The 24,806-nt window shown below is 46.7% G+C and overlaps 1 protein-coding gene and 1 non-coding gene across 3 annotated transcripts in view; both read left to right on the forward strand.

Annotated features, from left to right (window-relative positions):
• Positions 1–24,806, forward strand: part of Svop (SV2 related protein) — a 114,409-nt gene that overhangs the window by 15,470 nt on the left and 74,133 nt on the right. The window contains exons 2-5 of one of the 2 annotated variants that reach the window (XM_074061017.1): positions 8,606–8,766; positions 13,027–13,112; positions 14,343–14,441; positions 19,029–19,100. In XM_074061017.1, the coding sequence (XP_073917118.1) occupies positions 8,606–8,766; positions 13,027–13,112; positions 14,343–14,441; positions 19,029–19,100 (418 nt within the window). The remainder of the gene's footprint in view (positions 1–8,605; positions 8,767–13,026; positions 13,113–14,342; positions 14,442–19,028; positions 19,101–24,806) is intronic. The other variant, XM_074061018.1, reaches the window with a different exon arrangement.
• Positions 6,905–6,977, forward strand: Trnaa-agc (transfer RNA alanine (anticodon AGC)). The gene has a single exon. It is a non-coding gene; the product is annotated as a tRNA-Ala (tRNA).

Raw genomic sequence — 24,806 nt, forward strand, 5'->3', positions numbered from 1 at the left:
TGCCAACAGTAGGCTAACACCAGAGGACGGTATGGCAGAATGGCTGGGAGTGGGGACCAGAAGTCAGGGGCTTTGCCAAAGCCTGGCACATCCTTTGCGTGACCTTGGATGAGCTCTCTGCCCCCACTGCTTAAGTGTTCTCATCTGTAAAGTGGGGACAGCGAAAGTGAACATTAAATAAAGTAACCCATGCAGGAACTGGCCTCCAGACGTAACTCATGACGAGTGTGTAACAATCCACAGCTTAGTGGTCCATACAGTCATTATCTGTACCCTAAACCACGCCTACTCATGTCTGTCCCTGTAAGGAGCTGTTAGCAAGGCATTCTGGGTAGTTGTTTCCAAAAAGGTTGCAGTGGTCGCTATCAGTCACAGAAGGAAGAAGGGAGCCATGGGCCATCCTTGAGGAGGGGATGTGATAAAAGGAGTGTGCAAGGAAGTTATCAGGTCACAAAGCCATTTCCTTCTGTGATGTTACCTTCAGGGTCAAGGGCAGTCTGCTGATCTTCCCTTCATCTGTACAGATGTTCTGTGTATTTCCAAGTTGGAAGTCCCCATGGGGTACCGTTTATGTGTATGACTTTGGAGTTGCTTTTTAAAATTATTTGTGTATTTATTTATGTCACCGGGGTTTGAACTCAGGACCTCATCATGCTTGTTAGGCAGGTGCTGTACCACTTGAGCCTTGCCTCCAGCCCATGAGGTTGCTTTTTGGGTCAAGGAGTCCTACTCATTTCTTCTTCTTCTTCTTCTTCTTCTTCTTTTTTTTTTTTGGCTCATGGTTCCAGACCTACTCAGTTCTTGTCTTCTCTGCAACCCATTTCTGCACTCCTTGCTCAGTGGAATCCAGACTTGATGTCACCCACCACCATGAGCCTTCCCTGAACTTGGTGTGAGAGGTGCAGCACCTCTCACAGTGTGTGACGTGTCTGTAAAGTCTGTCTATAGATCTATCATCTATCTGTCCGCTTATCATCAATCTTTCTATCCATTATTGGCAATACTGGTATTTGAACTCACTCTACTACTTGAGTCAGGCCCCAGCCCTTTTTGCTTTAGCTATTTTGAGTTATTTTTGTCCCAGACTAACCTCAGACCTTGATCCAATGTATGCCTCCCTGTGGCTAGGATCACAGGCACGCACCACTGCACCTCTTTCTCTCTATATGTATACATAAGTTACTTACTTCTTTATTCTGAGACAGGACTCACCATGGTGCCTAGGCTGGATGTGAACTTCTGGGATCAAGTGATTTTCTTGCCTTAGCCTTCCACATAGCTGGGATCGCAGGCAGGCCACAACCCGGCTATCATCTATCTGTCTGTCTGTCTATCTATCTATCATCTGTCTATCTATCTGTCTGTCTATCTATGTATCTATCTAGCTTCTATCTATCATCCGTCTATCCTATCTATCCATTCTATCTGTCTATTTATCTATCATCAATCTATTTATCAATCTATCATCTATCTATCTATGTTCTCTCTATCTATAATCTATCTGTCTATCTGTCAGTCTATCAATCAATCATCTGTCTACTTTTACCATCTATCTATCTGTCTGTCTACCTATCATCTGTCTGTCTATCTATAAATCATCTATCTATCTTCTGTCTATCATCTATCTATCCCTCCATCCTATCTACCTATCTTTCTATCTATCCTCTATCTATCTATCATTATTCATCAATCATCTATCATCTATCTTCTGTCTGTCTATCGTCTATCTGTCTGTCTATCTAACACCTATGTATCTTCTGTCTATCTATCTACCAACTATCTGTCAGTCTATCTATCTATCTATCTATCTATCTATCTAACATCCATCTATCTCCATTTGACAGCTCCTCTCCCAGGACTCTGAGTGTGACAGGAAGGGGCCGCGCTCAGTGACTCCCCTTTGCAATCCAAGAAGCATCCTGGGCCTGGTGCAAGGCAGGTGCTCGATAAATATTTGCAAAATAAGTGAACAAATGGATTCCCTCTGATAACACCCATGGTAGAGCTGAGAGTTGAGAGTTTGGGGATTTTTTTTTCAAGTGGAAAAATACACATAAAATCTATCATTTTTTAAAAATGTCTGATTTGGGGCTGGTGGAGTTGACTGAAGTGGTAGGGTGCCTACTTAGCAAGTGTAAGGCCCTGAGATCAAACCCCAGTACCACAAAAAAAAAAAAAAGGTACAATTTGGTGAAAGCCTCACCTCTATCTAGTTCCAGAACATTTTATCACCACAAAAGTAACCCCATGCCCATAAGGCAGCCACTCCCCATTTCACAGCCACCCTGGCCCCGGCCAGCGCCACTGGTGTTCCAGACATTTACGTCACAGAATCAGACCTGGAGGCCTCTCGTCACCAGCTTCTCTGACTTGGCATACTGTTAGCAAGTTCATCTGTGTTGTGACATGTGTCAACAGTGTGGGGACTTTTTCTTAAAAGCTGCGATGTACCAGCTCTCAAGAGCAAATCCGTGGTTAAATATTGAGGACATTTTAGAGCCCACTGTTTAACCGTTGGTAGCTTGAAGTTGCCTACCATGGAAGTTTTTATCCACTGACATTGGCAAATGCCACAAGGCATTTGGGGTAGGGTTGAGGGACATCTAAGAGCCTGTTTAGAGTCTCATCTTGCCCAAAGCTGCCCTGATAACTTTGCAAACTCTGAATGAAAAGTTGCCCCTGCTGGGCAAGTGCTACCTGAGAGGCTCCTGGTTCAAATCTAAGACTTTGCTCCTAAATTCACCTGCCTTCCACTGTGAAGGACACCCCAGCTCCAGGCCACAGGGATGGTCATCTCATCCTGTGTCCTGTGCCTCTCGGGTGGGGACTGAGCTGCAGGCCCCCAGCCCAATCCATAGGGCTAGGGTTGAGGCAGGAAAGGCAGAAGCATTTGTTTGGCACTGATGTAGGAAGACAGCTCCCACACCAGCCTCATCTCCCCTCCAACCTCCCCAGAAGCCCCAAGGTGCAAATTCTCTGTCTCCAGAAGAGACCTGGGAAATCAGGCCTCTGGGGGACAGAGATGGGCCCAGCCATCTGTGCTGGAATGGTACGCTGGGGTATGAGGCTCCATCCAGCTCAAGAACCCCTGCACTAAGGTGACAGTCTAAGCTAAGTAAGCTACCCTTTGATTCTGACTCTAGAACACACCACCGTCTGTGTCTGATGAGCCGCCCACCCAGGACATCTCATTTTGGGCCTCACATTTGTTCCCCACCTGTGTGAATGCTTGAGGTGGCACGGACTGGATGCCCAGTGATTCAAACCAAGGTTCCAATACAAAGACAGCCAGGCTGAAACCTCAGCTCCTTCAAGCTGTGTGACCTAGGGCAAATGCCTCAACCCCTCTCAGCATCTTTTCCTGGCCCATAAAAATAGTACCTAATTCATAAGTTGGTTGTCAGGGTAACAGAAGATTATAGAAAGGGCTTTCTTAGCACAGCTCTCAGCTTTTAGCAAGTTCTCAATAACCAGCTGTGTGGTTATCTAAGGGGAACTCACTGATTCATCCCTCCTGTCGAACTGTGCTTTAGAACTGATTCTGTAGTAACTGCAGGAGCTCGTCTGGAGCAGATACGGTCAGTGCCCACCCCGGATCCCTGTTCCCAGGCTGGCACGTTGCAGGTGCTGCAAGGTTGGCTGCTCCTGGCTGCCAGCTGCTTCTTGCCTCCCATAGGGGACATGCCTGTTTAGAGTCACACCTTGGCTTTAGAACTCTGCAATCTGCATCAGTACCCCACAAAGCTGCCCCATTTGATGAGTGAGCACTGCCTGGGAGGCACCAGGTCCCCAACCTTCAGGCTGATGTCCCCTAGGCTTCATCTCCAGGACTTTGCTGAGGGTGGCCACCCTGCCTGGAGGACTTGCCCTTCCTAGCTGATGTAAGGAAGTGACAGTGCTGACCCCACACCTCTGGGTAGTACCTTCTTGTCCCCAGAGCTCTCTAGGGACAAGAACATCTATCCAGATGTCAGCACTCTCACCCAAACTTTCACCCAGCTTCCTGAAGTCCCCAGTGGTGTTCTGATATGAGCACTGGAAATCACTTGCCCAAGAATCCATGACTCAATTTTGGCAGAAATAGAAAAATCCTAAAATTTATATGGACACTCAAAGGATACCAGATACCAAAACACACTCTTTTTTTTTTTTTTTTTGCAGTACCGGGGTTTGAACTCAGGGCCTCATGCTTGTAGGCAGGCACTCTATCACTTGAGCTGCTCCTCCAGCCCTTTTTGCTTTAGCTGTTTTTTAGTGGGGTCTCACTTTTTTTTTTTTTTTTGCCTGAGCTGGCCTGAACCTTAATCCTCCTACTTGTACCTCTTCCTTAGTTGGGATTATAGGTACATGCTACCACACCCAGCTTTTTTATTGAGATAGAGCCTTGCTAACTTTTTACTGGGGCTGGCCTCAAAGCCTGATCCTCCTGATGTCTGACTCTCGAGTAGCTAGAATTACAGGCACATGCTATCATACCTGGCTGGCAAAAATCAATATTAAAACAAGATTAGAGTTCTCATGCATCCTGATATCAAAACTTACTACAAAACTGTGGCAATCAAAACAGTATGGCACTGGCCTACGGACAGACATGGAGCTCAGTAGAGTGAAGTCCCCAGCAGGAAGTCCTTGAACCAGTGGTTTTCAGCAAGGGTACAGACCAGCCAATGAAGAAAAGGACGGGCTTTTCAACAAATGGTGTCAGACACTGAATATCCACTTGCAAAGGAAAGAATATCCACTTGATTAAAGCCAATTCAAAACGCACCAGAGATCTATGCCTATAAAACTTACCAAGGAACACATAGAGGAAAGCTTCATTACGTTGGGTTGTCATGATTGTTTGGGATAGAACAAAAGGACAGAGGATAAAAGTAAAAATAGATAAGTTGGACTACATCAAAGTAAAAAACTTCAGAGCATCAAAAGATCACAATAAACAGAGTGAAAAGGTAGCCCACAGAATGGGAGAGAATGTTTACAGAGTATATATTTTGCTGGACTTGGTGATGCACACTGTAATCCCAGCACTTGGAAGGCTGAGGCAGGAAGGTTACAATTTTGAGGCTAGCCTGTGCTAAATAGCAAGACTGTTTCAAAAACAAACAAGCGAATAAATAAAACTTATATATCTGATAAGAGTTCAATGCATAGAATATACAGAGAACTAGTTCAACAGCAATAACAGAAAACCCAATTTAAAGGCCTTGTTCAAAATACACAAAGGGGCAATGAGCACACGGAATACTGCTCAATACTAGAAAAAAAGCAAATCAGAACCATAAGGAGCCAGGCAAGGTGGCTCACACCTATAATCCTAGCTACTGGTGAGGCAGAGATTGGGAGGATGGAGGTTTAAGGTCAGCACAAGCAAAAGGTTTGCAAGACCTCATCTCAACCAATGACCGGGCATGGCGTCCCATTCCTGTCATCCCAGCTGCACAGAGAAGCACTAATTGGAGGACTGTGGTCCAAGTCGGCTCTGGCATAAAAGTGAAATGTGATCTGAAAAACAACCAGCATAAAAGGAGCTGGTGGAGTGGCTCAAGTGGTAGAGCACTTGCTTAGCAAGCGTGAGACCCTGAGTTCAAAACCCAGAACCACCAAAAACAAAGAAAAAAAATGCACTCATTAGGAGGGCTGCTATCAGACAAATGGAGACTAAAAGACATTGTTGAGTATGTGTAGAAGTTGGAGGCCTGCATATTGTTGGTGGGAACGTAAAATGGTGTGGCCGCTGTGGAAGACAGTCTGACAGTTCCTCAAAAATGTTAGCAGAGGATTGCCACCTTGTGCAGCAACTCAACTTCTACAGATACTTGTGTACTTGTGTTTGTTACAGCATTGTTCACAGTTACCAAAAGACAGACGCCACCCAGGTCTGCATCATCTGATGAATGGAGACTGTGGTATATCCATGCAGTGGAATATTATTTAGCCTTTAAAAGGAATAAGGGCTGGGGGTATTGCTCAGTGGTAGGCACTTGCCTAGTATGCATGAGGCCCTGGGTTCCATTCCACCACAAAAAGGGGAGGATTAGAATTCTGACACAAGCTAGGACATGGAAGACATTGTGCGAAGGGAAGTAAGGCAGTCACACTCTGTCTGCTTACATGAGGTTGTCAGGATAGTCAGTTCACAGAGACAGAGAGTAGAATGGCATGTGCCAGGCATTTAGGGGCAGGGAGAAACAGGGAGCTGGTATTTAATGGGGTCAGAGTTTCAGTTGGGGAAGATGAAAAATTCTGAATATGGTTGTACAACAGTGTGACTATACTTAACACTGTAGAACTGTACACTAAAAATGGTTAAAATGGTAAATCTGGTATTATTTTGTTCTTTTTTGGCAGTACTGGGATTTGAACTCAGGGCCTCATACTTGCTAGGCAGATGCTCTACCACTTGAGCCACTCCCCCAACCCAAATTGATGTTAGGTGTATTTTATCACAATGCTCCTACCCCCGCCCCTTAGATGCCTCCCAGGAATCTCCATTTCAGACTCTGCTGCAAGGGAACATAACCTACAAAGCAATCATTCCCAGTGTATAAAAGGTAAACTGAGGCTAGAGTGACTATGTGTTTATGTTATCCGTAGAGGTGGCAATAACCCCAAGTTCTCAGAGTTCTTAAGAGGTTTAATTGAATATTAAGGTGTGTAGAGCCCCAGCTCAAGGAAGAGCATCGGGCTGCCAGGGGAGGGTCTCCTGGCAAGTGTGAGGCCCTGAGTTCAAACCCCAATGCAGCCAAAAAAAAATTATAGTAAGAGCATCTCCTCTGAAGACAGGTAGAAAGAGACATGGCTCCAACTGAATCGTGGTCCAGTGTGGACAGTGCTTTGTGCAGTCCAGGTTGTGAGGTGGTGAGACCCTATCTCAAAAAACCCAACACACAAAAAAAAGGCTGGCGGAGTGGCTCAAGTGGTAGAGCGCCTGCTTAGCAAGCATGAGGCCCTGAGTTCAAATCCCAGTGCTGCCAAAAGAAAAAAACAATGGTGGTGGTAACACCTGACAGATCTGTCATGCAGGTGAGCTTCGTGGGAGCAAAGCCTGCGCAGAGCACTGACCAGATACTGTTAAGATGGGCCCTGGTAGATGGGATGAAGTGTCAGCACCAGCCTGAAGCTTGGTTCCCCTGCCCCGGCCAGGCCCCTTTCCAGCCTGGCTTGCTCAGAGATGGAGTTTCAGGCCCTCACCTAGTTGCTGTGATTTACGGTGTCGCTGTGATTTCTCTTGTGTTGCACTAGACATTCCCACGCAGGTAGACTCCCCATGCTTCTGAAATATTCTATCTCTGCCCAACACTGGTTATTCTTTGGAAATAGTTAATAACAGTAAGACATGTGTCCTTTGATATTTCTTTTTGTTTTACTTTTTCAAAGCATTTATCGAATCTGCACTCTATTTGTTTCCAAAGTCCCTCTCTGTTCCTGCTTGTGACACTCCAGCCCCTGTAGGGCCGTGAGGGCAGAACACATCTGTCAGTGCTGTGATCTCAAATCCCTTGTGGGGCTGGCAGACAGCAGTTTTGAGTTTGGGAGTGAGAAAGTTGGAAGAAGACAGGTAATTTTTGCCTCTGAGTCCTGGTTGAAGAAACTGCTTCTCAGAAAAGTCAGAGCTGTCCCCAGAGTAACAAGAAATAGCACAGTGACCCAGGTGAATTGCAGAGTGGGGTCCATGGAGTCGCTAATGCAAATGACTACAGGGCCAGGCAAGTGGGGAGAAGAGCCAAGGGAGAGCAAGAAGTGGCAAAAGACCTCAAGGCTGGAGGTCACTGGGGGAAGAGGAAACTGTGGTCAACTGTGGAGCACATGTCCTGTCCACGGGACACCACTGTCACCTCTGCACACAGTTCTCCTGCTGGTCGTCTTTCTGATGATCAGAAATTCTACTTTTTCAAGCAGCATTGGGAATGTGGTATTGTATTTGAATTCCCCCAGCTGAAAACTCTTGGTTTTCACTTTAAATTGGATGAATTCAACTATGGTATATCGTAAGAACGGTTGTAGAGGGCACAATAAACCCCCAGTACAACAGTAAAATGATAATGTAAAAACAAAGAATGAATCCTACTTAAATCTTATAAAAACAAAACTGTAGGTCCAACGTAAGCTTACGATGACCCAACTGCTAATTCTCTATGTATAGATAGATGAGTAAATTCCGAAGCAAATGTGTGGCCGTGTCCTGTGTAACGACATTTCATTTGCTGATGGATCTCACGTACCACAGTGATTTCACAAGATCACGTCGCCTAGTGGCTGTCCTAGTTTGTGGGAGTACACAGTAGGACATTCACACAATGGGACATGTTCTCGGACTGCACCCCCTGTGGTTAGGCAGTGCATCGCTGTACTTCTAAAGAGGTCTAGAACAAAGGTATCCTCATTTACTTATCCTGTCACCTGAACAGCACCCCTGCCCCGTATTGTGCCATATCCAACCTGTCCCATTCAAGCTGGCACTCTCCCCTCCCCCTGCCAAACCAAATCAATAGAAATGCCATTCAACTCTGCAGCCTCCCCTCTGTCCTGGGTGCAAGAGCTGTGCCACGAGACCATCCAGGGGGAGTTCTAGCCATCTTATCACATTTGCTTTTTTCTCTAGAGTGGTGAAATTCCGTCGCACGGGAGAGAGTGCAAGGTCAGAGGATGAGACGGCTTCCGGAGACCATGAAGTCCAGATTGAAGGGGTCCGAGTCGGCCTAGAAGCCGTGGAGCTGGACGATGGGGCAGCCGTGCCCAAGGAGTTTGCCAATCCCACTGACGGTGAGAGAGCCCTGCAGCCTGGGTATCAGCCGGGGTCACAGGCAGGGGCTCCCAGCCTCCTCTCTCCAGGTGGTGCTCTCAGATGGTTCTCATGGGAGGCAGTTGGCAGGGCCCAGGGTGACACTGCAAATGTGGCAGGGCCTAGCTGAGCAGGCAAGCTTATGCCACAATCCCTGCCAGGCAGCAGCATTGTACCACACTGACTGAGGATGGCAGCAACAATGGCGATGACCACAAGGATGGTGGTGCTGGGGAAGGTGGTGATGATCATGGTTGTGGTGATGATGTGATGGTGGTGGTAGTACTGGTACTAGAGATGATCATGAGATGAAGACACTGGTGCTAATGGTGGTGCTAGTTTACAGTGATGGTGGTGATGGTGATGTGATGGTGATAGCACTGGTAGGGATAATGATGATGAGAGCAAGGGTGACTATAATGGTGATGGTGATGAGGTGATAGTGGTGATGGTTATGATGACGATGATGATGGTGCTGATGGTGGTGTTGATGTTGATGTTGGTGGTGGTTGGTGTTGATGTTGGTGGTAGTGGTGGTGGTGGTGGTTGTGATGACGGTGATGATGATGATTTGTGATGGTGGTGGTGGTGATGGTGGTGATGGTGATAGTGATGGTGATGGTGTGATGCTAGAGATAATAATGGGGTTGAAGATAGTGGGGATTGTAATGGTGATGGTGGTAATGGTTAATGTGGTGATAGTGATGGTGATGATGGTGGTGGTGGTGATGGTGATGGTGGTGGTGGTGATGGTGTTGGTGGTGAGTGGTGATGGTGATAGTGATGGTGATGATGATGGTGGTGGTGATGGTGGTGATGGTGATAGTGATGGTGATGGTGTGATGCTAGAGATAATAATGGGTTGAAGATAGTGGGGATTGTAATGGTGGTAATGGTTAATGTGGTGATAGTGATGGTGACAATGATGGTGGTGGTGATGGTGATGGTGGGGAGTGATGATGGTGATAGTGATGGTGATGGTGGTGGTGATAGTGATGGTGATGGTGGTGAGTGATGGTGGTGATGGTGATAGTGACGGTGATGGTCGTGAGTGATGGTAGTGATGGTGATGGTGATGGTGATGGTGGTGAGTGCTGATGGTGATAGTGATGGTGATGGTGATGGTGGTGATAGTGATGGTGATGGTGGAGATGGTGATGGTGATGGTGATGGTGGAGATTGTGATGGTGATGGTGGTGAGTGATGGTGGTGATGGTGATAGTGACAGTGATGGTGGTGAGTGATAGTAGTGATGGTGATGGTGGTGAGTGATGATGGTGATAGTGATGGTGATGGTGATGGTGGAGATGGTGATGGTGGTGATGGTGATGGTGATGGTGGTGAGTGATGGTGGTGATGGTGATAGTGATAGTGATGGTGGTGAGTGATGGTAGTGATGGTGATGGTGATGGTGATGGTGGTGGTGGTGGTGGTGATAATGGTTGTGATGATGATGGTGATGATAGTGATGATGGTGTTTGTGGTGGTGACAGTGATTGTGATGATGTGGTGCTAGAGATGATGATAATGGATGAAGATAGTGGGGATTATAATGGTGACAGTGATGATGGTGAAGGTGGTGGTGGCAGTGGTGGTGATGATGGTGATGGTGGTGATGGTGGTGGTTTGGTGGTGGTGATAGCGATTGTGATAATGTGATGTTGGTGATGATGGTAATGGGATGAAGATAATGGGGATTGTAATGGTGACTGTGATGATGGTGATAACGGTGATGATGGTGATGGTGATGATGTTGATGGTGGTGGAATGGAAGCAGCTGATATTGGCTAAGGATTTCCTGGGTACCAGGCACTATTTCAAGCCCTCTATATGCATTACCCATTTAATCCTCACAACAGTTCCACCTGAACTCTTACCACCATTGTCCCCATTTTTAAGATGAAACTGAAGCAGAGGCTCCTGTATCTTGCCGAGGGTCACACAGCTAGGAGTTGCCAGGCTGGATTCATGCCCAGGAAATCTGGCCTCGGAGCCCACATTCTTGCTCAGGGCCTTGTGCTACGTCTGTACAGAGCTGGTCAAATTAGAGACCCAAGGTGGAACTATAGGACCTATCCCAGGTCCCCTCCCTTCCTGATGCTGAGAAATGAAAATATTCCCTGCAGTCTTGGAAGGCTCAGATTCCAATAAGAGAGGACCAGTGCTGGGAGCTGGCAGTGTCAGGAGCAGAGGTTCTATGATGAGTTAGATGACAGCGAGGGCACACCCGAGTCCTCCTCTGTAACATGGGCCTAGTCTCAGCCTTAGGTCACAGGGTTTGATGGTGAGTCAGTGAGATCACGCACACTGGCTCCTGGGAAGCACTCACTAAACGCACAGCGATGTTATTACTGTTCTTATATTGATGATGCTGTGGGACTCACTCTCCTTTCTCCCGAATATTTTTGCTGGAGGAATTGCTGGAGGAACTGAGAACCTGTTAGTGTGATAAACACCAGCTCACACTTCTAGAGAACCGTACAATTGATGTAAGTGTCCATGGTTGAAATTCCAAAAAGATGACAGTTCCCAGCAGGGACGGAGGAACGGCCACCCAGCATCCTCCTTTAGTATTTTTATTTTTAATTAATTTTTAATTTTTGAACTGTTTCAGATTTACAAAAAAAAGTGAAGATAGTATGTATACTTTCTGTGACTACAACAAAATGAGTGGTATCATTAACTTAAAAAGAGGAAAGGCTTACTTTGGTTCATGGATCCAGAGGTTTCAGTCCATGGTCAACTGGCCTGATCACTTTGGGCCTCTGATGAGATAGTACATCAGGTGACAGTGTATGACGGAGTAAGTCAGTCACTTCATGGTGGCCAGGAAGAAGAAGGAGGAAGGGGTTGTGTCCCAGTATCCCCCAAGGGCATGCCCCAGTGATCTAATTTCTTCCACCTAGGTAGGACCTCTGAGAGGCTCTACACCTCTCAATAGCACCATGACTGGAGTCTGAACCTTTGTCACCTTAGAGGGACATTTCAGATCCAAACTACAGCAAAGAATAGAGTTCCCATAGACTCTTCACACAGCCTCCCCTAAGATCAATATCTTACCTAATTGTGGTACATTTGTAAAAGTAAGCAATTATTCTGGTGACCATGGAGGGACATGAACAAAACTAAGGTATGAACTTCAGTGCACCACTAGAATCTATACTCCAGCCTTCATTCAGATTTTACTGGTGTTTCCAGCTGTGTTTTCCCAGGATACAATCCAGCATGCTGCATCCGGTTTGACAGTCTTTTAATAGTCCTAAGAATTCTTGTCAGTTTACAGATTATACTTTTTCCTCTGAGCACAAAAATAACACATTTCTTTGCAACACATTCAGACATTATGGAAACATCCCAAGTGGAACCAGGGAGTGTTATTCTCAAAGATGGCCCTGGTAACAGTGTGTAAGATATTCTCCTAATCTTCTGTGCATGACACCTCCTCTGGCACATACCGCTCCATAACGTGCCTTTTCCACTTAACACTGCAGTGTGGACATCTTCCCATCTCTGTGCAGATGGGATTCTGCTTTTAAAGGAAGTATTTGGGGGTGGGTGTGTAGTTTGGCCAGTGGCAGGGCACTTGCCTTGCATGCATGAAGCACTGGGTTCCATCCCAGCACCACACACGCACACTCACAAAACACTTATTTCTTCCTGACCGTGAAAGCAATAAATCGTAAAAGAAAGGCAATGTGTTTTATTTCTCCCCTTTCCCAACCCAAAGACAATAAAAATAAAACCATAATTTAAAGTCCTAAATACTCTATGCACATACATGTATACACGTGTACACCCAAATGTATGTTTCCAAGAACGGAACCACGCTAAATATTTTGCTGTCTGCTTTTGTTTTTAAAAATTAATTAATATGTTATGTCCATCTTTCTATATTGCATATTTTTATTACGAGTTGGGTCATGGCCAGGTGCTGGTGGCTCACGCCTGTAATCCTAGCTGTTCAGGAGGCAGAGATCAGGAGGATCATGGTTCAAAGCCAGCCCTTGGCAAATAGTTTGTGAGACCCTATCCCAAAAATACCTAACACAAAACAGGGCTGGCGGAGTGGCCCAAAGTGTATAGGTCTTGAGTTCAAATCCCAGTACTGCAAAAAAGTGAAATAAAAGATCTAGAAGCAGCCTATGCTGAGTACTTAGCTTATCTGGGGATCACTCCCCCCACCCCAGGCTAGCACAAATGCAGGGTGCATTGATCCTCCCCCCTCCCTCTCTCCTTCCCAGATACTTTCATGGTGGAAGATGCGGTGGAAGCTATTGGGTTTGGAAAATTCCAGTGGAAGCTATCTGTTCTCACCGGCTTGGCTTGGGCAAGTATTTCTGGGGGGACAGTAACCTCACATGCATGTCCAAGGAGACCCCCACTGCTCAGGGGATTTCCATGGCTTATAAGGAATGACACAGTTTCCTCTACCTAGAGTCTTTGCCTCAATTGCAACAGCAAAGTTGGTGTGGGGTGACAGGCGGTGATAACCAGGTCTCACCTGAGGAGGGTTGGGTGTGGTTGGTGATCTGTTAGGGGCTTAGGGCGACCATGGGATTATGATGTCAGCTGTGGAATTTGCCCTAGAAAAACAGGAACAGATAAAATTTGCCTTCTGGGCTGGGAGTTGTAGCTTAGTGGTAGAGCACTTGCCTAGCTGTGGGCAAGGACATGGGTTCCATCACCAGCACTGCAAAAAACAAACGAACGCAAACCATTACCTTCTGCTTCAAGGCACTCACCACCCTTTGCTAAGCCTCCTTTATATAGCTGTGGCAAATAGCATAGCCAGACCTTCCAACTAGCCGAAACTGACTTTTGTGACTGCTATGAGATGGACATCTATTTTTCCAAATGGATCCTCAGTTGCCCTCCATCATTTCTCTCACTAATTTGAAAAGTGTCGTTATCAAACACCACCCATCCATGGCTGTACAGCTCTGTTTTAAACCCTGTTTTTCATAATTCTGTCTAGTTCTGCAAAGATACTGGGGCTTCTTAGTGTATTTTAACATCTGAAGCAACCATGCTTGTTAAAACATACAGACAATTCTACGCAAATGGATGAGCTATGAACCAAAGACAAGTTAGTGTTTAGTTGCATCGAAGAGACCACTGGCTTTTTTGGGATGGGATTTGGGTTTGAACTCAGGGCTTTGAGATTGCAAAGCAGGTGCTCTACTGCTTGAGGTGTGCCTCCAGTCCATTTTGCTTTGGTTATTTTTGGAGCTGGGAGTCTTGTGAACTATTTGCCTGGGCTGGCCTCAAACCGTGATCCTTGTGATCTTAGCCTCCCAAGTAGCTAGGGTGACAGGCATGAGGCAGCAGCACACAGCTGAGACTGAGCCCATTGTCTTTCTACCTCCATGGGGTTTTCCCACTTCATTTGGGGAGTGTCTGTACATGTCTTGTTGTGGATTCCTGCGTGGTAACGCTGGCTTAGCCACCGGAGTCCTTACATTTGGCTGTTTGGCACTGGCAGGAGGGAGGAGGGGGGTCTGCTGTGCTGGCCCCTGGGGTGAAAGACTTGGCCTCATGCTGTCCCCTTACCTGGCAGATGGCCGATGCCATGGAGATGATGATCCTGAGTATCCTGGCACCACAACTGCATTGCGAGTGGCGACTCCCCAGCTGGCAGGTGGCACTGCTGACCTCGGTAGGCAACCCAGCGCTCCCTGTGGTTGTGTACAGCTCTGGTCCCCTGGGTGTTCTGTGGGATGTCCCCCCCATCTCCTGCTGCCAAGGGCACAGCAGAAAAGAAGCAAGCCCTGGAGGAAATACTGTGACCTCGGCTGCCTGTAGTCACCCTATCTCATGTGTCCTGGGCAGCTGACTCCGCTGCCCAGGGGTCCAACTCCTTGGGGCCTCAGACATCCTGCTGGGTTTCTGGGAAGCCAGAACTTACCTGCAAGAATCACTCACACCTCACAAGCCCCACTTTCCCTGGCTGCAAAGAGGACATGCCAGCTTCTCTCACAGGATGATTTGAGGAGTAGAAAAACCAGATGTTGCACGCATGGTACCCAGTGCTGTTCCCTGGAGGAAAGGGAGCAGAACCCTCGACTTTTCCCGGGGGAAGCAACCTTCTAAAAGAAATGGCCAGGCTGGCTAAGAAGGTAATATGATGTCCACAAAGCTAATATTTATTGAGCACTTACTATGCACACAGCTTGAGCAACACTGTATACAATACATGCAGAGCACACATTGTGCCCTTGAATCCTCATGAGTTGGCACTATTACCAGCTGAGAAGAATGAGGCACAGGGAGGTTAAGCACTCACTCCAGGTCACACAACCCAGCTAGCAGCAGAGAGAGCAGTTGCTAACTAGGGTTGCTTCCCGGAATGCTATGCAGGGTTTATACTTTTAATTATTTATTTATTATCACAGATAAATGTTTTGGAATGGGCTGGGTGCCTTCCATGGCACAGCATGGGCTGATGTGGGCCATGAGATCGTGTGCCTCAGTGGTGAGTGTACCTGGCACATACGCCCACTCTGCTGTGGTTGAATGAGACACTTTACGCCTCTGTTTTGTGACCTGCAAAATGGGCTTGGTAACAGGATGCCTGCTTTTCTGCAGGTGGGCAGGAAACTACATACAGTGCCCAGCACAAGCTTGAGTTGGGCAAATGAGACTTCTTTCTCCTGGTCCTCATTCTCTCAGGTCTTGCCTGCAGAGTAGCTACACGTCTGTGTTTTGTTGTGTTGGTTTTAGTTTTCATAAAATCTTTTCTTTTGCTGTTGTTGAATTCAACAAGCTTTTATTAAATATGCACTATTTTGACACTGAAGTGCTGAAGGTATTTACAGAATCACTCAAGAAGCTGCAGATGTAGCTCGGTAGTTAGATGTCTGCCTAGGATGCACGAGGCTCTGCGTTCAATCCCAGTACCAGAAAAAAAAAATTAAAATCATAGGTTGCAGATTACATTATTTCCAACCTATTGAAATATAAAGAATTTAAACAAAATTACCCTGTTGCTTTAAAAAAAAGTCACCCAATGGAGTGGAAATTCTTACCTGATACCCACCATCATTTGTTTAAAAATAGAACCAATGAGCAATTTGGAAGAATCTGGAAATTTTGCGCTGGGTTGGTTTTTTTCTCTTGAATTGTGCTTGCATTCCATTTAACCTGTGATTTTAACTCCACGTAATGTTTTCTTATGTTTCAAAGAATTGCATTTCTCACCTTCTCAGAGTTCTCTGACACAGGCTCTAAACCTTAAATTATTATTTTTAACTTTCTGAGATGAGAGGCTCTAAGTATTAAAGTGTTTCTCCTGCGTTGAGTTATCATTATAATTTTTTAGTAATACACAATAGATCAACACAAGATATAATTAATTTTGACAAATAATTGTTCAGCAAAGCACATTTTTAAAAAGCTGGGCACTGGTGTCTCTCACACCTCTAATCCTAGCTACTCAGGAGGCAGAGATCAGGAGGATTTCAGTTGGAGGCCAGCCCAGGCAAAAAGTTTACAAGACTCTATCTTGAAAACACCTAACACAAAAAGGGGCTGGTGGAGTGGCTCAAGTGGTAGAACACCTGCCTAGCAAGCTTGAGGCTCTGAGTTCAAACCCCAATACCACCAAAAAAAAGAATACATTTTTATTGGACTATCCCCAGTACTGAGTGGTATGAAATTTTCCTAAATATTTCATGCATTCTTGGGTGATCACTTATGGTCAAAGTGACAGAGGGTTTGGCAAAGGTCTCTTCATACTTGTCATTTTTATGGAATGGATATGGATATAAGAAGCTTTGTTTTGGGGGACTGAAGAGGTGTCATCATATCAATGAGCTAATGCCACTTCAGTATTAAAGCAATTTCCAAGTTCTGTCCCAAAGAGCACACAGTTATTGCTTATGAGAAATTATTTTTAGTGATCTAATTTGCTGAACATTTGTTGGGATTACTCTTTAGTTTTGTCAAAAACAATATTAAAGGCACCCTTGTCATCCCAGCTACTTAGAAGGCAAAAATAAGATCAAAGTTCAAGGCCAACTCCAGGCCAAAAAAAAAAAGTGAGACTCAAAAAACAATCCAGGGCTGGCAGCGTGGCTCAAGTGGTAAAGCACTTGCCTAGCAAGTGTGAGGCCCTGAGTTCAAACCCCAATGCTGCCCCAAAGAAAACCAAGTTAGGGGTTGGGCGCCAGTGGCTCACACCTGTAATCCTAGCTACTTGAGAGGCTGAGATCTGGAGAACTGCAGTTCAAAGCCACCCCAGGCAAATAGTTTGTGAGACCCTATCTCTAAAATAACCAGAGTAGAAAAGGCTAGGGACCTGGCTTAAGTGGCAGAGCAGTTGCCTAGCAAGAACCAAGCTGAGTTAAAACCCCAATACTGCCAAAATAATAATAATAATTATAATAATGATAATAAAGGTATTTGAAATTCAGTGACTTGCAAAAGGACTTGTGGATATATCAGGGCACCCCCTTTTTGCACTTAGCAGTGTATGCCTAAGGCTGGCAGAGTGAGAAGCGGGGAGAGGAGGTAGAAAAAGGAGAGGAAGTGAGGAGGGGCCCAGCAATCCTTTGACCTGCTCTGGGGGAAGAGTCTGTAGGGAAGTTGAGGATCTGGAAGTGAACCCTTTAAAAACTATCCGTGTTGCTTCTCCCCTGGAATCCTCTGCACAGCTGTCCTCCTTCTCACACTCCCAATCTGCAATTTAACCAACCATGACTGGAGGATATTCAAAGAAAATATCGTATCTCTACTGAGCATGTGCAGACTGTCTTCTTGTCATTATTCCCAAACAATGCAGTGCTACGACCATTTCCATAGCATTAGGGGTTAGAAGCCGTCTAGATGTGATTAACAGCACGTGGGAGCACTTGCACAGATTCCATGAAGATACTATGCATTTATATAAGAGTTCAGAGTTGGGCACTGATGGCTCACGCCTGTAATCCTAGCTACTCAAGAGGCTGAGATCAGGAGGATCAAAGTTTGAGGTCAGCCTTGGCAAAGTTCAGGAGATCCCATCTCCAAAATAACCAAAGCAAAATGGACTGGAGGTGTGGCTCAAGTGGTAGAGAGCCTGCTTTGCAAGGGCAAAGCCTTGGGGTTTGTTACATATATATGTACAGAACCCAATTCCCCATGGATACCTTGGGACAACCCTGGACCCTGGTTGGAGCCACTGGAGGACTTGCCAAGAGGAATGCTTCCAGGGTTAGACAGGACTGAGGCAGTGCCTGCCGCTCGCTCTCTGGGTCTCAGTTTCCTTACCTGTAAACCGGGGACAATGACAGCACCACCCCACAGGGCTGCTGTAAGATGAGGCCTGTGGTGAATATAAAGCATTCAGTGTGTCCTCTGATGCTTGGGGAGGGCAGAGCCCATTCCAAGGCCCAGGTCCACTTTCCTGGATTTAAGACTTGGCTTTACCCTCTCCTCTGGGGGTGCTGAGCACATGTCTGAATCTTTCTGAGCCTCAGCTCCCATCCATCAGATGGGGTCACTCAAGCCTGATCACTCTGTTAATCCAAGGATTGGTGACATCAATTGCCTGTCATAGCTCTCTCCATGGTGGCTTCTCCTACAAATGGCTTATAGTCCCACCCCCCCCACCAAACACACATCCCCAGAACCTCGCCTCGCAGCCCTTGTTCTTTCTTAGCATTCAAGCATGACATTCCTTGGTCTGTGACAAACTGGTAAAGTCCTAGCTCTGGAGACACACTGCCTAATTCCAGGCCAGGCTGTCCCACTTAACACCTGGGGACCCTGGCAAGAGACTTTCCTTTTTCTGAGTTTACTTTCCTCCTCCAAAAAATGAATAACAATAGCATCCACCATGTGACTGGGAGGCTTAAATGGTCATGTGACACTCTCAGAAGCATGTTTGCTGCCAGGTGTGCTGGCACATATTTGTAATCCCAGCACCTGAGAGGCTGAAAAAGGAGAATCCCAAGTTCCAGGCCAGCCTGGGCTACATAGCAAGGTCCTGTTTCAAAAGATACATACTGCAAAAACCAAAAACAATGCCAGCACCATGGCTGACTTACAGCAAATGCTGGCTTGTCACCATTACTGGGCTGTGACATCCCGGCTTGAGCTATATAGCAAGACCCTGCCTCAATAATAGTAGTAGTAGTAATAATAATAATAATAATAATAAAAGGCCTGACCCGTAATGCCAGGTGCTCGGGGGCCTCCGGGAGGCACTTCCTCTTGCTCCACGCAACTGTCTAACAGAAACTGTCTTTCCACCCTCCACCCGCAGGTGGTCTTCGTGGGCATGGTGTCCAGCTCCACACTCTGGGGAAACATCTCAGACCAGTACGGCCGGAGGACAGTAAGGTGGCCCCTTCCCAGCACGAGGCTCTGCATCGTCCCCGCGACAATGCCGACCTGTACAGAAACCTCTGCTGTGGCAGCAGTTGGGGTTGCATGAGGAGCAGTGTTGGGGTGTAGTGCTCAACTCACACAATCCAGGGGAGGGGCGAGAATGTGCTCTTCAGAATCTACTTGATGCTCTGAGTGCAACTTGTGTCCCCTGGATAGTCCCGGTTCCCTGCTGGGACAGACAGAAGATGGTAGAATGGCATCAGGTTTCTTGCTGTAATGTGAGTCACTTCTCAATGCCAACCAGACAGAGCTCTGGTGCCTGCCATGGGCACCTGCTCCCAAAGGCAGGCGAATTACTTGCCTCCCTGGCCTGTGTCGCCCTTCCACTCCTCTCCTGGAATCATTGCCTAAATAAACTATTTGTGTCTGGTATGGTGGTGCACGCCTGTAGTCTTGGCACTTGGGAGGCAGGAGGGTTGAGAATTTGAAGCCAGCCTAAGATATATAGCAAGACCCTGCCTTAATAATAATAGCAATAATAATAAAAGTCCAGGTGTTGTGGTGCACACCTGTAATTCCAGGTACTCAAGAGACAGAGGAAGGATGACATGGTTTGGAGGCCAGTCTGGGCAAGAATGTGAGACCCTATCTGAAAAAAACAAACTGAAAAGAAAAGGACTGGGGGTGTGTCTCACATGATAGAGTGATTTCCTATCAACTGTGAGGACCTGAGTTCAAATACTAGTACCACCAAAAAAACTAAAAATTAAAAAAAAGCTACTTATACTAGAGTCCTTATCTCAGGGTCTGTTTTTTGAGGCTGTTCAGACACGACAAGAAACAGACTTACAAAACCAGAAGGAAGAAGGGACCACGCAGGTCTGGAATTCCCTGGGCTCTTGCAATGGTGTTTGTCTGTCACCTCTGTGGTTCGTGGTCCACTTTGTAGTTCCCCTTGCTCATGGTTTGCTAGACAGTATAAGTCTTTGCTCCACTCTGGCCTGCACACTTGGTCCCCATGCAGATGGTGCATTCCCATGGGTCCTTCTTTCCAGGACCCTCCTCCTCAGCCTGCCATTTCCCCAGAGGCAGGGTGGTACCGTAAGTGCATGCTTGAGGCCACTCCTAACTCTGTGACTTTGTGCAAGTGAATCAGCGTCTCTGAGCATCTGTTACCAGAAGTACGTTGGAAGGAAATGGAGATGATGGCTCTGATTTTCGATGGAGAAATCCAAGGTGGGGCACGGGGCAGGCACAGGACACATGTAAGCTGAAGTATAATTATCACATTTCTTTTTTTTTTTAATTAATTTTTTGCTGGAGCTGAGATCTGAACTCAGGGCCTCAAGCTTGCTAGGCAGTGCTCTTACTGCTTGAGCCAATCTGCCAGTCCTTTTTTTGTGATGGTTTATTTCCCAGATAGGGTCTTGAGAACTATTTGTCTGAACGGGCTTCAAAACTGTGATCCTCCTAATCTCTCCCTCCTGAGTAACTAGGATTACAGGCTTGAGCCCCTGGCACCCACCAAATTACCACATTTCCAGCAAGTTCCAGGTAATGGTGGTACTGCATGTCTGGGGACCACTCTTCAAGAACTGTTTGCTTAGGCTCATAAAAATAACTCTCCTGTAACTGGGCATGGCTGAACACCTAAAGAAACTTAGAAAAATTCTGTAGGGAAGCCGGTGTCACTGGCTCACACCTGTAATCCTAGCTATTTGGGAGATCGGGAGGATCGTGGTTTGAGGCCAACCTGGGCAAATAGTTCTCAAGATGCCATCTCCAAAATAACCAGAGCAAAAAAGACTGGAGGTGTGGCTCAAGTGGTAGAGTGCCTGCTTTGCAAGTGCAAAGCCCTCAATTCAAACCCCAGTCTGCCTCCCCACATCCCCCCCCCAAAAAAAAGAATTCTGTAGGAAAGGAAGAGGGGAGATATGGGTAGTGGGTAGGTCGCAGGCGCTGTCTCTACAACTAATATGTCATGGGTTAAAAATAAAATAGTGTCCTGGACAGCAGGCACCACACCAAGCAGGATTCATAAGTGAACTCATCCAATTCCTCATAGCCACAGTCAAACATCCCTAACCTAAAACTCCAAAATCTGAAAATATGTTTTCTGTGCCAAGGATAGAACCCAGGCCTTGTGCACACTAGACAAGCCCTGAAATGCTTTAAGGATTGACATGACACTCAAAACATTTTGGATTCTGAAATCTTTCAGACTTTGCATTTTTAGATTCAGAATGCTGAACCAGTGAGGTTTATGCAAATTTTCCAAAATCTAAAAAAGTCCAAAATGTGAAACACTTCAGTCCCAAACATTTTAGATAAGGGATACTTGACCTGTATGATCACCTGACTTTACAGAAGAAGAAACAGAAACGCAGAGAGTGGGTCACTTGCCCGAGGCCACACAGTTTGTGTGACACAGAGTCAGGACTTGCTCTTTCTAAGTCTAGATCTTTCTCTTAGTCATGATGCTTGTGCTTAAATCTGAATGCACGCATGTCTGAACAGCTGTGTGGGAAGCAGCCTCCAGCTGCAGCCTCTAGACCTGCTCTGCCAGGAAGTGGTTGTGGCAGGGCTGGAAGCAGCAGGCTGGGAAAGGAATTGTCCAGAGAATCTTGGTTGGTTATGGGGTTGAAGAGGACGGTTGGAAAGGTGAAAGTTATTTATTCCCCCCTCAATCCCAGGGGAGCACACTGGTCTTCAGCACAGTTCCCTACAACCCACTGCATCCATGCTGCCACCCACTTCCTGTTTCTGGAGGGATGTGACTGGGCTTCAGTGGTTTTCTGGTTAGAAGGAGGAGAGGGCAAGGAGGAAAGGAGGAAGGGAGAAGGGAGGATGGGAGGAAGGAATAAGAAAGAAAGGAAGAAAGGAGGAACAGAGGAAAGGAAGGAGGAAGGAAGGGAGGAAGGGAAGAAGTCAGGGAGAAAGGGAGGGAAGGAGGAAGGGAGGAATTCTTGAATCACAAAGCAGTGAGGAATACAGGGAAAATGAGTAAAAATACCCTAAATTGGGGCCTGGATATGCCCAATTTGACCCAAACAAAATTCTCACTCTGGGGCCTCAGTTTCCTCATTTACCTCAGAGGAGATTAGACTAGATATAGTTGACATTAATAGCTACCTTTTACTAATTTCCCCAAAACAAAAGGCAAATGCGTTTCTGCCTCCAGGTCTGTTCGAGTAAGATATTAGTTTTTATCATCACTGTATCCAAATACCTGAGGGAAAAAGGATTTCTTTTGGCTCACGATCCACAGTCCATTGCTCTGTCTATTTGGGGCCTGTGGTGAGGACAAGGCAGAAGGCATGTGGCGGCAGGAGTGTGTGGAGGAGGAAGCTGCCCAACTTCATGGCAGTTAGGAAGCAAGCGTGAAGAAGGGGGCAGGGACAAGGGATAAGCAGCAAACACACACTCCAGTTAGGGCTTGCTTCCTAAAGTTCCCAGACCTCTCAAAATAGTGCCACCAGCCAGGAACCAAGCCTTTTAGGGGCAGACCCATCATATCCAAACCATAACAGTGGGAACATGGATTTGAGGAGTCAGAAGGCTCTGGGATCAGTTAGTGATGTCTGCCATGGGCACAGGTCCTGAGAGTGGGCGTGAATCTGGTAAGCACTACAAAGAACGTGGTCACACCTGCTTTGCTCACTGCCATGGTGCAGGGCCTGCTGCAGTACCTGGCTTATCAGAGACATTTAATAAATGCTTTTGTTTTTTCCTTTCTGATACTCAGGTTTGAACTCAGGGCCTTGAGCTTACTAGGCAGGTAGGTGCCTTACCTCTTGAGCCATGTCTTCAGCCCAGCAAATGCTTGTTTGTTGAGTGACTGAGAGGAGATGGATGGAATCAGATTTCCTCATTTTTATTTCTGTGTCCTTGTCCTCTCCTGGCTTTACTGATGAATGCACTTTCTTCCCCTAAAAGTTCATGAAAGTTCTCAGCAAAGGGTCCTGACCTTCCTCAAAGAGTACATTTGTTCTGCTGTCAAGGGCAGTAGTTTGTATCTGTGTACCCAGGAAGGAACCCTGCAGAATAGAGCTTATGAGCTTGGATTTTAAAAAGATTCATAGGTGGGTTTTACTGAGCCTTCTGGAGTGTAACCACAATTTGCCATCTAGAACAGTTGGGAAGGGGGACACTTGACAATGTCTGCAGACATTTTTATTGTCACAACTGTGTGGAAGCTGTCAATTCTACCCAGCACCCAACAGGGCACAGGATACCCCACACTGAAAAGAATTGTCCAACTTAAGATGTCAGCAGCGCCGAGGTGGAGGAGCCAGACTCCAGGCTGCGATGCCACCTCGCAGTATTTTGGAGTTCATTCCTTGTCCTTTCTTCATCACCTGGGACTGCTCAGCCCTCATCTCCACACTTGCCCGATGGCTCATTTTGCCACAGCCTATCACTGTGGAAAGCATGGGCTCTGAGCCAGACTGCATGGGGGTTCGAATCCCACCTTCTCCACTTGTGGATTCTCCCTGTACCTCGGCGTTCTCATCTGTAAGTGGGTTGCTAATAGCCTCTCCCATGGGGCTACTTTGTGGAGGAAATGACTTGCACATAAAGCTTTTGGCACAAAAGCTTTTACAAATGCCTAGTTCTTATTCCTATCATTTGCCAACCTGGTGGTGGCCATGAATGGCAAGGCAGTATTAAAATATAGCCGCAACTGCACCAGTATCCACGACCTTCACCTTGACCTTGGCTGATGGGTGACAGAATGGAATTCTCCTTCAGAATTCAGTGGCTGTCCATCCATCTCAAATAGATGGGGTTTTCCACCGGCTGTCCTAACCAGCTGGCTAAATTCCACAGCCACCGCAAAGCTGGCATGACCAGAGAGGGAGGAAGTACGGCAGCCTCCTCCAGCCCAGCACGGAAGTCCATCCCTAGGGAGCAAGGACTGGGCTGTAATTGGAAAGCTTCCCCACACTCCTCCAAGAGCCTGGGCACACCGGCAGCTGACAACCTCGGCAACCACTGAGTCTCCAGAAAGTGACCGCAGCGGGATCAGGACTTGCCAGCTACCTTGGCTCCTACAGAAGTTTCTATAGTATGGGAGATCGTGACAGCCATGAAAAGAGGAAGGTCACGCTGGGTGGGTGGCCCTGAGGTCAGGGAGATGCACACATCCAGGCACCCTGTTGAGTAAGGTGACTTGGGCAAGTTGCTTCACCTCGCAGAGCCTCAGTTTCCCTATCTGCAAAGTAGAGTTGTAAGAGGAGCACAGATGGTTGATGGGAAATTCAGTAAGAAAACGCAGCACACTTAGTGTTTGCAGATGCTCGGTTAGAGCGTGGTAAATGGTAACGTATTTGGGGAGCTCAAAGGAAAAACTTTCAGAACGGTATGGCCAGGGCACTGTCTGTCAGAAACTCTAAGGCTCATGGTATCTTTGAGGATGAAAAGCAGGTGCCTGGCAGCAGTAGGACTCTGCCTCTGGGCATCCTTGGGCATCCTTGGCCTGTGAATATTGTCCTTGACCTTGGAGAATACCATGGTGCATATTTGGCCAGAGGTCCCCAGGCTTTCTAGACTACACGTTGCAAGCTGGTGACACAAGGACCAAATATGCCCCTGTGTGTTTTGGTTTTGTTGGAGATCGGACCCAGAAACTCTAGCATGCTTAGCACGCCTTCTACCACAGAGCTACACCCCAGCCCTGTTTTATTCCTCACGATGTTTTAGAGGATATTGA

Source organism: Castor canadensis, chromosome 18 (assembly GCF_047511655.1).
Source record: "Castor canadensis chromosome 18, mCasCan1.hap1v2, whole genome shotgun sequence".
NCBI classification, from domain to species: domain Eukaryota; kingdom Metazoa; phylum Chordata; class Mammalia; order Rodentia; family Castoridae; genus Castor; species Castor canadensis.